Source organism: Rhinopithecus bieti, unplaced genomic scaffold, assembly GCF_001698545.2.
Source record: "Rhinopithecus bieti isolate Rb0 unplaced genomic scaffold, ASM169854v2 scaffold_11488, whole genome shotgun sequence".
NCBI classification, from domain to species: domain Eukaryota; kingdom Metazoa; phylum Chordata; class Mammalia; order Primates; family Cercopithecidae; genus Rhinopithecus; species Rhinopithecus bieti.
The window spans coordinates 1,338,335-1,355,685 of NW_016806879.1; the positions used below are offsets into that span (position 1 = coordinate 1,338,335).

General features: G+C 58.8%; 1 protein-coding gene across 1 annotated transcript in view; it reads left to right on the plus strand.

Moving 5' to 3' along the window:
- The window catches only part of LOC108533632 (uncharacterized), a 36,623-nt gene that overhangs the window by 7,184 nt on the left and 12,088 nt on the right, over positions 1-17,351 (plus strand). Inside the window, exons 2-6 of the mRNA XM_017878478.1 lie at positions 458-561; positions 5,151-5,230; positions 9,318-9,449; positions 10,358-10,582; positions 14,030-14,398. Coding sequence (XP_017733967.1) covers positions 458-561; positions 5,151-5,230; positions 9,318-9,449; positions 10,358-10,582; positions 14,030-14,398 — 910 coding nt within the window. The remainder of the gene's footprint in view (positions 1-457; positions 562-5,150; positions 5,231-9,317; positions 9,450-10,357; positions 10,583-14,029; positions 14,399-17,351) is intronic.

Below are 17,351 nucleotides of genomic sequence, written 5' to 3' on the forward strand. Positions count from 1 at the left end.
AAATTTGACTGGAGTTGTGACTCAGAGTGTGTGTGTCGTCGGGGTAGCGGTTAGAAGAGTGCTGTGTGAAAAGGCCATCCAGGAGCAGTGGCCTGTGGAGGGATTTGATGGACAGATGAAGTCTGGCTGAGCTGAGGAGCACATTTGGCCCTCCCTTTGAGGGTTTCAAGTTTGGAGGATGGCACAGATCCCACGGACTCACACAGGGTCCATGCAGGGAGAGACAGAGAAAGATGTCAACTGGCACAGTTTCCCCATTTTACAGATGAGAAAACTGAGGCACACAGAGAGAAACTACCAAGTTCATCAAGCAAGGCAGAACTGGGAGTAGAACCTGGGTTCAGAGCTCCCGGTGAAGGAGCCAGATGGAAGGGTAGGGTGGTGGTTCTGGAGGGCTCTGGGCTGAGGGAGGATGACCCTGGCCAATGAGGGTCTGACCTGTACCTGTCCTCCCCAGGGGCGCCCTCGCGCGACGTCCTGCTGGTCTCTGCCATCATCACCGTCAGCCTTAGCGTCACTGTCGTCCTCTGCGGCCTCTGCCACTGGTGTCAGCGCAAACTGGTGAGGCTCCTGAGGGCCCCTTGGAGGGCGGTGCCTGGCCCTGCACACTGCCCCCTACAATTACAGGCTCGGGAATTTTCCTAAGGGTGCACACAGGTGACTCACCTGTCCACATAGTCAGGGGCACTTCCATAGAAATTCAGACCACATGGACACGCATGCATGCACGCACACCCTGCGTTTACCGGGGTCTCGGCCCTATACTTCTGTGTATATGCCCAAAGCCATGTATTTAGGGACATATTCAGGGACAGACTTAGGACGCACAGGCATTCGCACGCGAGCAGCTACACACACACACACACACACACACACACACACGCCCTGCCTCCCGCATAAAGCACCGCAGGCACACACGCGCAGACTGAGAATCGAGCCCCCAGTCTAAGCGCCGCGCCCCCTCCCCTCCGCCCGCTCCCCCCATGGGCGTGGCCGAGCCGGTGTCCAATGCAGTGGCGCCGCCCGCCCCACCCCCCGCACATCCATCCTGGCTCTCGGGTTTGTACAAGCACAAACGGCGCCTTTTCATTTTTAACGAGGGCTGGGGAATTAACGAGCAGGATCAGTCCATCAATAAGTAAAGAGACCGTCAGGAGGGACATTCATCCCCCGAGGGCGCCAGTAGGGGTAGCGGGGCTGAGCTGCTGGCCCCGCATCGCGCCGCCCCGCCCCGCCCCGCCCGCAGCCCGCAGCTCCCCGGGCCTCTGCTTCGCATGACCCCGACTCCCGTCCCCTTCCTGCCGCCCGGCCCAGAAGTGTGGTGGGGCTTTGGGGCAGCAGGGGCAGGGGAGCAGTGGGCCCGTGGTGTCCGAGGTGCGACACCTTTGGCGGGGTCAGGTGAAAGAGGGTCACTGGCAAGCACCCCAATGGTGGGAGTGGGGGCAGGGCGCCACTTCTGGGAACCCCATTCTCTTCCTGCGCAGCCACAGTGGGGCCTTAAGGACAAAGGGGGAGCGCTGTGGCTGTGGGCACTGGGTGGGTAGAGGCTTCATGCCCCACTCCTCTGGAGGAAGAAAAGGGGCAGATACCCCTGGGAAAGAAAGGGTTTTGGGGTCTTGTGAGAGACCTGTGGGAAAGACCGGAGAGTCCCAGAACCCAGCATGCCTCCTTCAAGAAAGGCAAACTCAAGACTTGGGAGCATGCGGCTCCATCCTGGGTGTTGAACTTCAGGCAGCTCCGACCCCTGGGGAGGCCAGCTCTGCTCCCTGTGTGAGTGTGTGTGCATGTGTGCGAGTGTGTGCGTGACCCAGTCCCCCTCTGCCTGCAGGTGTGTGGAACTGGGCTGGCTGCCCTGCTTTGTTCCTGGGTCCCCTGTGTCTGCGTCTGTCTCAGAATTTCAGGAAAGGTGGTAGAGGAGGCTGGGCCATGTGCCTCTGTGTGTGAGTGTGCTCAGAGGCTGGGGGAGTGGCTGAGCGTAGCTGCAGCGCTGAGCATCTTGTTGCAGGGCCCCTTAGGCTGTCTTGCTGTCTGTCTGGATTTGAAGGCAAGGGAAGAAGGCTGGCTGCATGAGCAGGCGCTGCTGGCGACCTTGTGTGTGTGTTCCGTGTGGGGTCTGTGCTGAGCATGCTGACTTTGAGGGTATTGGTGCAGTGTGTGTGTGTGTGTGTGCGTGTGTGTGTGTGTGTCTGTCTGTCTGTGTCTGTGTGTCTGTTCACCCCTCAGCGGTGGGATGTGCATCAACTCATCAGATCCCTGTGTGAGCCAATGCTGGGGTCTGCCCCACCCTCGTGACCTCCCCTGCATATGTGCTGCAGTGTGTGTGTGTGTGTGTGTGTGTGTGTGTGTGTAGTGAGAGGTGCCTTCCAGGACCTGGGTACAACTGAAACTGCTCTCTACTCCACCCCCATGCACCTCCAGTCAGGTGCAGGGTCTGGGGACAGGAGTTCAAAGGCGACAGCTTTTGCAGCAGATGGGGGCTGTCAGCACCAGAAGGACCTTGGGAGCTGAGAGATACAGATGCAGCCTCTTCCCTGGTCCCAGCCCCTCTCCTCAATCCCCAGCCAGGAGCCGTCCCAGGGTCCAGACCACAGGCTGTCCCTCTTGACTTGCTCTGGATAGAATGCTACTCTCCCCAGTCATCCAAGCCCTGCCACCCGCTCCCCTCTGCCTCAGGGGTTCCAGAAGCCAGGGAACTCCTTGATCAGGCCGTCTCCTTGCTCTATGGAAGGGACTTTAAAATGCTGTCCCCTCCCCCAACACACACAGTTGTTGGGCTCTCCTTGCCTGCTTGTCCCCTCAGCAGCAGTGACGTGATACCCTGACAGCCCAGATCCCATTTCCAAACATTAATAACTTCCTTAATCTCCAGCTGGCTTTTTCCGGATCAGCCTGGCCACCCCTCCCTGAGAAGTGGGCTGGTGGTGTTGGGCTCCTTTGAAGCTGCCTAATGTCATCTGGACCCTGCCTGATTTCCTGTTAACTTGGGTTATCCCCCTGCCCTCCAAATCAAGTCCTGGCCTGGTTCCTGTCCCCTTAGTGCCTTGGCTCCTGCTGCAGAGCAACAGTCAAAGCCAGAGGGGAAGGTTCTCATAGTTGGGAAAGGAAGAGGGGCAGACAGAGGCTCCCAGAATGTCTGTGGGGGGGTGACTCGGAAAGGGCTGACCCTGCCTTTCCTGGCCTTAGGAAAGGGGCAGCGGACCAGCCCTGTGAGAGGGTGCTGGCTGGGGCAAGCTCTCTTGCCAAGCCAGAAAGAAGGAAGAGAAGAGTGAGGGGCGGCATGGGATGCCCTCAGCAGCCCCCCTCTTGCCCCACACTGCCTGTGTGCTGGAGAATAGTGGGACGGGGCTCCTGCCTGAGGATCCTGCCGAAGGGGGCCTGAGGTCACTGGCACAGCCCCGTCGGATCTTCCCAGTTGGAACTGGGAATTGTTTGAGATTTAGACCTCTGGGTAGTGATGGGAGGGATTGGAGAAGGAGCTGTGAGTGGCAGCTTTTGTGAACCCAGGGTGTCCGGCATCTCTGTATTTCAAGTTGTAAAGTTCTGACTTAGAGGCAGCTGCTGGGGGCCCAGACTCCAGGGTGGGTGGGGCCATAGAAGAGACACTGCCAGGTGATGATTTCTGAGAACTGCCCAGTACCAGGTTCCACACTAGGTACCAGAAACCCACAGCCTTGCCTCTGTGGGAGCACGTGCCAGGAGATCAGAGCTGACGTAAGTAAACAGAAATGCTCATATCTGTGATGAGAGCCTGGAGGGATGAGGAGTCTTCCTCCTGAGGTTCATATGGTGACACCATTTCAGAAAGGAGGAAAGAGGCCAGAGAAGGAAAGGGACTTGGCTAGGACGATGGGGGAACATGCGGCATTGCTGGAGCCAAGCCTCAGGCAACCCTGAGGTGTAGGGCACTGCTGGTGGGATGAGGAAGCTTTGCTGCCAGTCTCCCTAGATAGGCGGCTCCCGTGCCTGGGAAGGGGCTGCCCCTGGCAGGAGCGTCAGGGAGCATGGCTGTGACAGGGATCATGGCAGTGACAGCTCTTTGCTTTAGAGATGATGGAATAATCGACTGTTGTGGCTGTGGTGCTGGTGCACATGATGGGTTGTTGGGAAGCATTTGCATGCGCACGTGTGTGTGTGTGTGTGTGTGTGTGTGTGTGTGTGCAGCCGGGGAGGGGCAGGCCAGTGCCCAGTAGGAGAATGGGCTGGGAGAGGCAGCCCAACCCCCACACAGTCCCTGTTCCCCCACTGCCCACATCAGCCCTGGACCTGGACCTGACCCAGGTCCGTGGCCCATGGGTGCGTGTGAGGACGCTTGGTGGCAGCCAGGAATGTTAATGGGGCTGGGCTCTGCATGAGCTAAATTTAGAAACCCAAACTGAGAAGGTGAATGGTGCTCACCTTCCCGGCAGCAGGCCCAGTTGCTGCTGTGGCCACAGCCCTTCCTTTAGCTGGAGGACCTGGGGTGCCCACCTGCTGCCCTGCCCCCTCCCTCCCCCTGCTAGTGTGAGGGACTCTGGGGGGCAGGGGCCTAGGCTGCCTCCCCACAACTGCCTCTGAGTCAGTGGGCAGTCTCTCTTCCTAAGACTGCCTTCCTAAAACAGCCTTGCTCCTGCCTCACAGCCCCAGGGCACAAGGACCCCCAGAGAGCCCCAGACAGTGGTGGACACAGCCCCGAGCAGGACTGGGGACATGGCCTTCTCCCCGCCCCCACTGCTCACATCACTGGCCACTGCCAACCTTGCCCTGCAGGATGCCACCCCCACCATCTGGGGGTGGTGACGTGGACAGTGTGACGTGGCCAGGCGCCTGAGAGCCGTCTGTCCATGGCAGAGGGAACTGTGTTTCTGGGAGCTAGGCCAGAGCCCCAGGAGATAGGCAGACAGGAGGGGCTGATCCCTGGGAGTCAGGGATAAGGTTCAGGTCGAGGCGGATGGGGCAGGTCCTAGAGCCCGATGGGGTCCAGGAGCTGCCAACTGGGAAGCAGGCATCCAGGGGATTGGCCCCCACCGCTATGATATCCTCGCACACTGGTCCTGGTCTTGTTGCCACGGCCCAACTCCAGTCTATCCCCTTCCCCTCCGGGTCCCTGTTCTGGGGAGGTGGGGAGGGTACAGTCCTGTTCCCCAGGAGTGACCCCAGTGCTATCTCCACAGGGCAAACGCTACAAGAATTCCTTGGAGACGGTGGGCACGCCAGACTCAGGGCGTGGGCGCAGTGAGAAGAAGGCTATCAAGTAGGTGCCAGGCTGCCAGTTTGGGATGGGGCCACACAAGCAGCCCAGGTGGGAGGAGCCCCTTCTCTCCCTCAGCCCCACAGACCTGACCACACACTTTCAGTTCCCCCACACCCTGATGCCATGCTCTCTACACCCTCCACATGCCCCCAACAACTCAGGGGCCCTGTCTTTTCTGCCTGTGCCCAAGCCCCTTGCAGTGCTCCAGAGTCCCTGGCCTCCGTTTCTGCTGCTCTCACCCCCAGCACTGTCTGCGCCCACCTTAACCCTGGTTGCCACTTTCCCATCCAACCTTCCTGTCACACACACTGTGCCCACCACCCGCAGGCTTCCCTGGAGCTCCAAGCCCCTCTCATGGGCACCTGCTGCTAGGCCAGGGAGGCCCCTCCCTAGTAGGCCCCAGGTTCTTTTCTCAGATCCTGCCAGTGTTTGAGGATGACCTGGAAGTGGGGAGGCAGACACACCTTGTGGACCCCAGCTGGCCCCTGTGCTGGGCCACTTGGGGAGCAGAGCGCTGGGGAGCAGTCCCTCCCTCCCCGTCACCCCCACCAGCCGCTGCATGTGTGGCTGTCTCTGCCTTACCCAGGTCTCCTTGTTCTGCTGTAGAGTCCTCTTCAAGGGGTCTGCCCTCCCACTGCAGACCACCTTAGCCAGCCCTCTGCTGAGGTCACTGGGAGACAGCAAGAGAAGCCCCCCACCTACCTGGCTGGGGACTCAGGCCACCTAGGCTCTGGAAATGGAGGCTTTCGCTGGGGGGGAAGCCTCTGTGTCCACTGGTCAGTGGCCCCAGCCCCTTCCTCTCTGCTGAACCCAGAGGTCAAGGTAGGGGTGGTAGCCCTACATGTCAGCCTGGCCTGGACCAAGCCTGCCAGCCAAAGGGCTCTGCCTAGAAGCTGAATGCCCCAGCCCTCCCTACCCCCACTCTTCATCCCTCTGAAGGTCCAGCCACCCTCCCCCTGCCCTCTGGCCCTTGCCCACTGCTGGTCTCTCCTGCCTTCCCCTGTGCATCTTTCCCCTTCCCTTCCCTTTCCTCTTTCTCCACCTTCTCTTCTCCACAACTCCCCGATCCTCCACCCCGCTCCCGAGGGCTCCCTTCCAGGCCCTCCTCTGCCCCATTTTGTTCATCTCTTGCATTGATCCTGTTTGGGGCCTTGGTAGAATCTGTGTGCATGTGTCTGAGGTGGGGCAAGAGGAGGGGTGGGCCAGGCTGAGGCTGGGGGAGGGCAGGAGACTCAGGAGGAGGCTGCGGGAGCCTTTGAAGTTGGGTTGGTTGCGCAGGCTCCAGCCTTCAAAGCCAAGTGCTGGCAGGGCTCAGGGGCTCTTGCAGAGTGCAGGCCCAGGCTTTCTGAAGGCGAGAGAGCACGTGGGGGAGCGCGGCCAGCACAGCACCTGTGCCTCCTCCAGGACAGGCAGTTTACAGCCGCAGGCCAGGGCTGGGGGCCTGTCTCTGCCAGGTGATCATAACCTTTCTGGATAGGGGTGCGTGTGGCAGGGCCTGGAGTCCTGGAAAGGGCCCACGAGAGGAGACAGGATTCCCAACCAGAGGGAGGGCGGGCAGCAGGCTGTGCCAGGCTGGGACCAGTGCCCATGAGGGCTCTCTAAGACAAAGTGAGGCAGCCGCGGCCATCCAGCCTGCCTCTGTGTGGTCCTGCAGCCCCCGCACTCAATCCTAGCCTGCCCCTGATGCAGCTGAGTGGTCAGGCCCTCTGCCCTGAGGGAAGGAAGCCACCACGTGTGTCTACATGCACCTAGGCCTTTGCTTCTTTCCAGAAGAGAACAGAAAGGGCCCAAGTCAGTGGAGTCACAGGAGGCAGAGCCTCCTTCCTGCACAGCCCTCCACGGGCTTAGGACCCCCGACAAAGGATCATCTTATCAAGGATTCTGGGAAACTGTGTTCTTTAGCAGTGCTTTCCAAAACTGTGTTCCTCGGGGCCCTTGTGCCCCATACAAGAGTCATAGCTGTTCCACGAATCAGGGGTCTCATGGCCGACTAAGTTTGGGGAGCACTGTACACTCTGTCTCCCTCTTGGCGATACTGATATTCATGGGCACATTAAAGGCTCTGAGAAGTCCTGCGGTAAAGGAATCAGTGTTTCCCAAATTTCTTTAATCAAAGATCCTTTTTTCCAGTACCGCAGTGGAAAAACCTGAGAGACCCTGGAGCTCTTCAGAACACAGGGTGGGAGACAAGTCCGTCAGTGGTGACTTTGGGTGGATTTTTTTTCTGGGACCTAGGGTTGGGTGGCCCTAGATTCTGGAGATCTGGAGGGAGCGGGAAAGGGAGGCTCCCACCTGCGCCATCTCTGTTATACCTGACACAGGGGTGCCCCAGCCATGCCCTTGTATGAGGCTCTGCTGGGAAGGGACATCTGTGGTGGGAAGGGGGTTTTTTGTCAAGGGGTTAGGTTCCCCTGGGGCCTGTCCTGCCTCCTCCATACCCACCACTTACTGCCGCTGTGAGCTGGCTCTACGCTTTGGCTTTGAACCCTGTACACAGAGTCTGCTGTGAGACATTTCCAGGGTGTACTCTGGACAGAGAAATCTGTCTATGCCAGGGATGTCCAACGCCACCATCTCATCTGGGCCTATGGTGGCAGCTCAGCCTCTTTCCATCTTTCTCACTTTTGTGCCTGAGTCTGAGGTTGAGAACCAAGGTCAAGGTCAAATTCTAAATGGAGGAAAAAGCAGGTCCCACAAGAACATGTTTGCTTGATCCTGGGGGCTGGTGTGTGCTCCCGATGGCACCCTTCCCCACACTGCCCCACCTTGGCTTTGGGGAGCGGCACAGCCTCAGTCCTCCCCGGGCCCACCCCAGTGCTCTTCCCGGGGCCTCTTCTCTGGAGGCATTCCCGTGCCTGAAACATGGCTGCCTTCCAGAATAGTCACTGTCTCTATTCCCCTGTACTCCCAGCCCTGCTTCTTGGGGTCCCAGTGGCCTGATAAGCTGGTGGCACCCCTTGTCCTTGGCTCCCAGGGGTTCCAGGCTGTGCCCTCCACCGGCCAAGGCTTCTGCCACCCACCCCACCTGCAAGTCCCCATGTTCTCAGGAGAAGGTGGAGAGTCCGGGGTGAAGGTCCCTTCCAGACCCAGCAGCTCCACCTTGGAAAGGGACAGGGACCCAGGGAGGGGCTGCCCCAGCAGGCAGGCCAGGGACACACCCAGAGGACAGGTTCCCGCTACACAGGCCCCAGAACAAAGGACTGAAGGGCCCCCTGGTTACCTTAGTGATATCCTTAGCAAGGTCAGAGGCCTGGGAATGCTCCCCTTTCAGGGGGGTGGGGTGACCCAGCTGCCACATTTGCAAGGAGTAGAGATGGTCTCCAGCTCAGCTGAGATCCCCCAGTCTTAGGTTAAGGCTGCAACCCCATCTCACGGAGTAGAAGAGAGAGCAGAGGAACCCAGGGAGCCCCTCAGGCCAGTGGGAGGAGGAGGAGAAAGATGGGTGAGGGGCTGGGCCTGCCCCAGGAGGGCCTCAGTGGAGAGAACGTGGAAGAGGAGAGAACCTTGAGTTCTCCAGTACTAGAGCTTTTATTCTACAGTGAGAGAGTTGATAGTATAGCAGTTACAGCCAGTCTTCTCCTTTGACCGGCCAGGAAACTGAGGCCAGGAGAGGTAGGGCCTAGCAAGTTGGCACCTGGGCCTGATCTGCCTTTCAGCTCCATCTAGCCAGAAACCAGCACTCTCCTTCTCCTGCTCCCCCTGCTCACCCCGGGCCTCGTCCCCAACCCTTCTCCCCCACGTCCCGGCCTCTCATCATTTTCTCTCTCCCACCAGCTTCCCAGGTGCGAGGCTCCGGTCTGCCGCCTGCCGCTTGCCTCCTTTCTGTGTGGCTTCCCGGCCCTCGGGTGCGTGCGTGTGTGCATGGGTATGCTTGCAGATGTGTGCGTGTGTGTGTGTGTGCGTGTGTGTGCGAGGCACAGACTGTGGTGCCCGCCTGCCTTTCTTCCTCCCGCAGGAGCTGACCACGAAGCCCCGCCCCCTGTGTGTCCGGCCCCGGGGTCCTGGTCCCTTCTGCCCCTGCAGGACTTGCAGTTCTTGTTTCTTCTTGTATCTCCCTGTTTTCTCCCCTCTCTCTCTGCCCCTCCAGTGATCTAGACAGAGACTTTTGGAATAACAATGAGAGCACAGTGCAGCAGAAATGGAGCTCCTACCCTCCCAAGGAGTTTATTCTAAACATTTCACCCTACGCCCCTTATGGCGACCCACGACTGTCCCTCAAGTGAGTGACTTTACCTGGTTTGATCATATGTACCGAGTATCCGCGCACGCCCTCCTTCCCTCCTCCCGCCGCCCCCACCCACGCCTGGCCCCCCTCACTCCTCCTCTCGCCCTGTCCCCCAACGTCCCCACCCATCCACCCATGGGCAGGCCGACCATGGAGACGAGCCAACCCCTCCTGCCCCCGCCCACCTGCCGCCCGCTCCCGTGTCCCCTCCCCAGGGCCAGCCCTTGTAGGAGAGCCCCCTCGGCAAGCCATACTTGGCCCCCCCAGCTGGTCCGGCCCACCCCCATCTTCTGTGCAGTCAGGATGGGGTTGCCCGTTTGGGTCCCGCCCCTCGGTTGTGTCGCTTCTCCCCGCTGCTGTGCTGCCATGGCTGCTCGGTGGCGGTGTCGTGGCTGTTCGTGGCGGTGGTGGCGGTGATGGTGGTGGTGGTGGTGATGAATCCTGAACTAACCGCACGGCTTTCATCTTCCTCCCTGCCTTGGGGCCTCCTGGCCTGGACAGCCCGCTCTTCCTCCGTCGTTAACCATTCGTTGTCCTGTGGGATAGAGTTGGAGGTGCTGCCTCCCCAACCGCCCCCGGCCTGCCCCAGGCGGTGGGGAGGGCCCCCCTACGTTGTCCGTGGTGCGTTGTTCTCCGACCCCCCAGCCCGCCCGGTCCCCCTCTCTCCTCTCTGCAGGCTCTGCTGTTAACCCATTTGCAGTGCTGATGTCTCTCTCTCTCTCTCTGTCTGTCTCTTGTCCGTCTGTCTCTCTCCTCCTCCTCTCTCACTGTCTCTTTCTTCCTTTTATCTGTTATTGTTTTTCTTCCTCTTCCACCCCCCCACCCCACGTATGGCCCGCCCTCTCTCCCCCACCGCCACCCCCGGTGCCCCTCTGGCCTGGCTGCCTCGTGCATGCCTCCAGTGGCACCCTCCTGTCGGGCGCCAAAGTGGCCGCTGCGGCGGGGCTGGCGGTGGAGCGGGAAGGCCGGCTGGGGGAGAAGCCGGTGCCGGTGCCGCCACCTGGAGAGGACGCCTTGAGAAGCGGCGGGGCTGCCCCCAGCGAGCCGGGCAGCAGTGGCAAGGCGGGGAGAGGCCGCTGGCGGACGGTGCAGAGCCACCTGGCCGCAGGGAAGCTCAACTTGTCCAAGTGAGTGATGGCGCCCCATGGCTGCCGGAGCCGTGAGCTCAGGCCTGCCCTGCCAGGGTGGACAGCGGGACCCCTGGCATGCCCGCTGCTGCCCCCAGAGGTGCCGTCCTCGGCCCCTGGCTCATTCCATCCCTTCATGAGACTCTCCCATCATCTTTGCCATCTGGCACGACAAACTCAGCCATACAGTGATGCATTTCAGCCTCTGGCTGATGCCCCATCAGTCCCTTCCTTTGCCAGTGACCAGGTCATTCCATTTTCTGCCCCCAGGGCAGCTTCATTTCAGTTTCCGGGTCATCCCATCCTCTTTGATTGGCCGCCCCATCTCAGCCACCAGGTCATCCCTCCACGGGCAGCAGGCCTGTGGTTATTCCATCTCATCCTGGGTATATGGCCCACTCTCAGCCTGACAGTCACCCATCAGCTCCCAGGCTTTCCCTCTTACTGCCAGCAGATGGCTCTAGACCCAGAAGTTGAGCCATTCCATTTTTGACCATGGGGTGACTCCATTGGCTGTCCCAGTCTTGCTTGAACCATACATCATCTGTTGTGGAAGCCACTCACGAGCAGCCACAGGCTGCCGCATCGGTTCATCCTCATCTCAGCCATCCCTGTTGGCTGTCCCAGTCTTGGTTACCGAGCTATCCCACCATTGGCTGTTGGGACCGTGTATTCCTGGAAGTCGGGTTGTCAAACCCCAGCTAGCTTCACTCGCCAGATGTCATGGGGTGTTCTAGACATCAGGCAGAAGGAGCCGTCCCCTCTGTAATAGCTGTCTGAGCTAGTCAAAGAGTCAGGCCCACTCTTGGCTGATGGACGTAGGACTGCCCCCTGTTTTCCACAGATAGTATATCCCCTCTCATGGGCAGCTTTATTCTCATCTTGGCCTTTGGAAACTTCTGATTCCCCTCAGCAGAGCCCTTCTAGACCCTGAGTCCTTTGAGCTGTGACCAGTTTCCCTTGGGGTATAAATTCCATTTTCAGAAGTTGGAACTCCCAGCTAATGGAGCAGCCTCCCACTTAACAGGCCAACAGCCCTGCCCCTTTCTAGCTGTTGGGCCATCCTGTTGCCTCAACTGAGGGCCCTCCTGATTCTCTTCAGAAGACCTGTGGTTCCTGCCACTGGGAGCACTGAAGGCCACCGTACTGAGATCTCATTCGCTAGTTGGCTTGAGTGCACACAAGCCAATTTCTCCCAACATCTGGCCTCAGGAGGGTCCCACAGGGAAGCCACACACCCCTTCAGAGAGCCTGGCCCAGTGCCCCACCCTCCCAGCCTGCCCCAGCCAGTCTCCAGGCCAGTTAGGCCTCCATGCCATCCTCTGGCTTCAGGCCTGAGGAACCAATTTTAGTTTCCTGTGACTGAGAGGTTGTAAATTGGACTAATTTTGGATGTGATAGGAAACCAAAATGAGGTCACCAAGGAGGAGGAGGAGGCAGCTGTCAATGTGCCACCCTCGCTCTGACTCGACCTGCCCCCAAGGAGCTGTGGGCCTACCTGGCCAGCCAGGCCTGGGCCTGCCCCGGAGGTAGCCCTGATTTCAGGCCTGAGTCAGGCAAGGCTGCCACCCCTCCAAGACCCCAGCTAAAGCCATGTTTTACTTTCTTCTCTCTCTCTTTCGCTCTCTCTTTACTATACTCTTTCTCTCGCTCTTTCACTCTGTCTTTTTCTTTCTCTCTCCCAGCCCACAGGGGTAGCCTAACTGTTGTCTTTTGGTTCCCAGGGTAGGCTCAGAGGGTGAGCAAAGCTGAGGTCTGGTTGCAGTGGTGAAAGTGGCTCCCAAGGGCTCTGGGGCCTTTTCCCTTGGGCAGCCCAGGAGATACTTGACTGCCCCATGGCCCTAGACCAGAGGTCAGCAAACTTACTCCCAGTAAAAGGCCACTTAGGAAATATTTAGGCTTTATAAACCATATAGTCTCTTGCACAATGACTCAACCCTGCCATTGTGGAATGAAAGCAGCCAGAGACAGCATGTAAACTAATGCCAATGGCTTGGTTCCAGTAAAACTTTATTTACAGAGACAAGCAGCAGGCCAGATGTGGCCCACAGGCAATGAATTCCCAACCCCTCCCCAGGACCATTGGATTGAGAGATGGAGGGAAGGGACAGAGGAGGAGAAGATTGGAACCCTGAAGTTCCAAGATGAGAAATGATTCACCCAAAGCTGCTCATTCAGCCCAGTCTCTGGCTCCGCTCTGGTGCCTGGGGGCAGCCTGGCTCTGGCCCTGCCTATGGGATATGGTGAAATCTCCAGCCAGCGCATGAAGCAGACAGGTTCTCCAGGGGAGGCCAGGGACTTCGGACTCCAACCACTGGCGTGGGGACCTTTTACCAATACAGCATTTTCAATACAGCCCAACTTCATTAGATCCTCATGGCAACTCTGTGACAGAGGAAGCTTGGGGATTATTTTATTACTCCCATTTCATAGATGAAGAAACTGAGGCCCAGAGAGATGGAGTCACTTTTCCAGAGTCCCGTATTTAGTAAGTGGCAGAGGTGGGGTTCAAACCCAGGTCTCTATGAGGCTATACTGCATCTGACCAGCCATGTCCTAGTTCTCTGTCCTTGCCCCACTTCCCAGTGCACTTCAAAGATGCTGATGGGCCTGTGGGAGAACACCCCCTTGCAAATGCATCAGACAGTCACCCTCTTCTCTGCTAGAACTGCGGTGAAGTGTCGGATGAGTGGATACTGGGCTCCCACACTGTCTGCACTCTTTCCTTGGTCTAGTCCTCTGACTGGGAGATACTTCCAAGATCCCAGGAGAGGATGCTGGACCTTTGAAACAAAGAACCCTGGAAAGAGGGCAGAGATCCATGCCAGAGCCTGAATCCCAAGGTGGTGCTCGCCACAGGGCAGAGGTCTGCCGCTTCCTCACCTCTGTGGACAAAGTATAAGAACTGATGGCTTCCCCGGCCTCCCCAGGATTACTAGGCCAGCTCTGTGCTGGCCTGGATTTCTTCCTGTCTCCAAAGGATGGCAGTACTTAGAACACAGAGGCAGACTTTCCTGGTGTCCCCCAGCGAGACAGCGGGAGGAGCCACAGCAGCTCCCTCCACCCCTCCCACTCCAACATGACAGACAGCCGCAGGGCCCAGGGGACCTGCCTTCACCACGCAGCCTTGGCAGTACTGGCAGCCCACTCAGACCAGCAGGGAGGTCGGCTTAGCCAGGAGGTATTCTGGCACTAGCTGAGCCAGGGCCAGAAGGTGGGTGGGCGGAGCCGACCTGGGGACTCAGGGTGGGTGCGAGGGCTTTGCAGCCTCCTGGGAGAGGCAGTGGCGGCGACGGCAGCGGCGACAGCTCCGATGGAGGCCTGGCGAGGTCCGACAGCGCGCACCCTGCACTGGGGCCTCCTAGTCCTGGCCCTCGGCTTCTTTCTCCTCCACTGTGATCCCTTCACCTGCTTCTCCTTTCTCTCCTCTCCTCCACCTGCCCCAAGTTTCGAGGACTCCACCCTGTCCACGGCCACTACCCTTGAGTCTATCCCCAGCTCCACGGGAGAGCCGAAATGCCAGCGACCCCGCACCCTGATGCGGCAGCAGAGCCTGCAGCAGCCGCTGAGCCAGCACCAGCGGGGCCGGCAGCCCAGCCAGCCCACCACCAGCCAGAGCCTGGGCCAGCTGCAGGCCCACATGGCCTCGGCGCCGGGCCCCAACTCCCGGGCCTATGGCCGGGGCCAGGCTCGGCAGGGCACCTCGGCCGGCTCCAAGTACCGGGCGGCGGGGGGCCGCAGCCGCTCCAACCCGGGCAGCTGGGACCACGTGGTGGGGCAGATTCGAAACCGAGGCTTGGACATGAAATCCTTCCTGTAAGTCCTCCCCTTGAGCGGGCCGGCCCCCACCTCCCCGACCCAGCCTCCTGCCCCCCAGATCTCCTTGGAAGCAGCTGGTTGTGTGTACCTCCCAGCCCTCCATCCCCTTGGCAGGGTGCCAAGCAGACTTGGCAGCCCTCTCCTTAGCCTCTCGTGGCTCATGCCTGAAGGCCACCACGGAAGGATTCTGAGCCACCTCCCTACGAGGACCCCTGCCTTTAGGGAAGTTCCCCCCTAAAAGTTAGGTGGAGACACTGGACAATGCCCTGAGACACATCTCTTCTCTCCAGCCCAGCTAGTCCCAGGCTGCTCTTGGCCTCCCGGCCGGTCTTCCTTCACTCCTGCAACCTCTCTCCTCCCAGCTCTGCTCCCAAACCCATCCCTTTTACTCATCTCCAGCCCTGCCTCCTCCCCTTCAATTTACTTCTCCCCTGTAACCTGACTCTGCTAGCCTTCCTGGCCCACACCCCTCCCTCCCTCCCTCTCACTTCCTCTATCCCTGTCCCTGCCACCAGCCCTCCCCTATCTCTCTGACCTTCTGTAGCCACCTGTCCTCCAGCTCCCGCCCTGACTTCCCAAGTCTCCTTCCTCCAGTAATGACCTATCCCCTGAGGACAAATCCGAGATGTTGCCCCAAAGCTTTAGGAAAGGTTGTTTCTAAATGGAGCTTTCTTTCAAGCATACAGGTCTAAGAAGTAACAACACACCATCAGTGTCTAACCCTAACCATTCCCTCCAGCCAGTCGCCCACCCCTGCTCTCCCTGGAGGGGCCCCACCCAGGAAGCCCCTTCCCCAGCATCCCTCTGGACATCTGCCCCCCACTCTCAGAGCCTAAGACAGGTCTGGGCTGCCATCCCCAACATCACCTCCCTCCTCTGCCCTAACATGAGCTTCCTTCCAGGCCCTGGGGATTTTTCCCATCGCCCAGGTCTTCCCTGGGAGCACTTTTCACGGAGCAGGAGACCAGCACACTAAGCCTGGGAGAGGAGAAAGGGAGGAGGAAAGGGAAGCATTGGCAAGATATAGGGATTCTGAAGGCCAGCAAGTTCCTCGGAGCATCCTGTCTCTCCTCTGAGACCTCAGCCAGGGCTTCCTGGGTAGGTGGGAGCGCTGCCCTGGGCGAGGCACCCCATCCGAAGAGGCCCTGCCATGCCAGCTCCCATACCTGTGTGAGTGGCCCATGGCCAGCAAGACATGCTGCCTGTGACTCTCCTTGGCAAATCAGGACACCCTATTCTCTGGGGCTCTACCCCACTCAAGGACCTTCAGGAATCTAACTGGACGCCTGCACAAGACGAGATGCCCAGAAAAGCCTCCTGTCTTCCAGGTGGCGGTTTGTTTTGGGACAGAGGCTTGAACAGGACTGAGAGGCTTCCGGGCGCCTGCACGTCCCTGCTGCTCCCCACCTCAGACTATCTTGTCACAGCTGTCACCCCACTTCCTGTTCCAGCAGCCATCAGACTGGGCCAGGGGCCTGCCAGGAACCTGGGTACCATCTCTTCCCTGCCTGCTGCCTTCTCAGCTAACCGGGATCGGCCCAGCATCGCACATGCAGAAGCATCCTCTGTCCCTGCTCTGTGCCCCGGGACAAGTCTCATGTTCCCCTAGTTGCTGGCAACCTCCAGAGCTCACATCAAGGGTCGGCCAACTTTTCCTAGAAAGGTCCAGATAATAATTTAGGCTTTGCAAGACGCATGTGATCTCCATCACACATTCTTTTTTTCTTTAAAACAACCATGTGAAAATGTAAAAACCACTCTTAGCTCGTGGGCCGTACTTTGCCCCCTGCCTTACAATTTAGCCGCCCTGCTTCTGAGGCTCTTTTCTTGCCCAAACGCTGGTGGCTCCAGTGGAGAAGCAGGTGGCGAGGGTTGTCCTGGCCCCCCATGATCCCACCCACGCCTTGCAGGGAGGGCAGCAGCCCTCTGCTTGATGGTCGTGACTCCCCTAACACTGCCAGCTTCTCCCTCCACTCTCCAGCCCCTGCCCCTCATCCTAACCCTCGCGGCCTGCAGAGCTGGAGAGAGTGACGAATCGGGAATTTATGCAGAGGAGCTGTTCTGTTTTAAGAAGAGAAAAGGAGTATCTGAAAATGCATTAACTGGGGAAAAAACATGTTGTTTTCACTGAGTTTGCCTTCCCCCAGCACAACTAGCTCCCGAGCAGCCAAATGGAATTTTACCAACTCTGAAACAGTACCGGTGGGCAGAAAACAAAGAAAATGAGGATTTGTCCTGAGGGAGGGGGCAGAGTTTTTTCCCGAAAGTTAGATCCCAGCACAAGGGTCAGCCTGGAGTAACTGTGCCCAGGACCAAAGATGCAAAGACAGGGAGGGGCACAGCAGCCACTTAGCTGCCTCCGTTTGCTGAGACCCCAGAGATAATGTCCCATTTTCCAAGACCCTCATGCCCTCGCCCCTCACCTCAGAGGCTGTTTTTCACCTGTTTGTTCCCTTTTTGACAACCGCTCTGAGAAGTTAGAGTAAGCTGTTCTTCTGTAAACCTCGCCTCCCTTCACAGTGGTTAAAGTGGTAGACATCCTGACCCAGCATCCTCTCCCTTCCAGAATATTCCGTCAGCCCTACTGTCTTCCCTTTGGCCCTTGTTGAGACGTGCTTTCCTGCCTGGCCTGTCTGAGAACCCCTCCCTTTCCTTTTGTTCTGATGAGAGGCCCCACGCTGGAGGAGCTCCACAAAGCACCCAGAAAACGCTCACGGACTCTGATGGCCTTCAGGGATAGCAGGGTCACCACTGATGCTCCCTTTTCCCCCCCGGCAAATGCGGGTAACCTCGCAAAGACCCTGGCAAGTTGCCCAATGGTTCTCTGAGAATGCCTCTACTAAAGGTGTCACACCTGGCCTCATACAGCTGCCCACATGTCCACTCCAAGAGAGTCTCGCCCTCTTGCCTACCCCCCGCCTATTCAGCCTTGACTGTGCTCCCTCAAAGC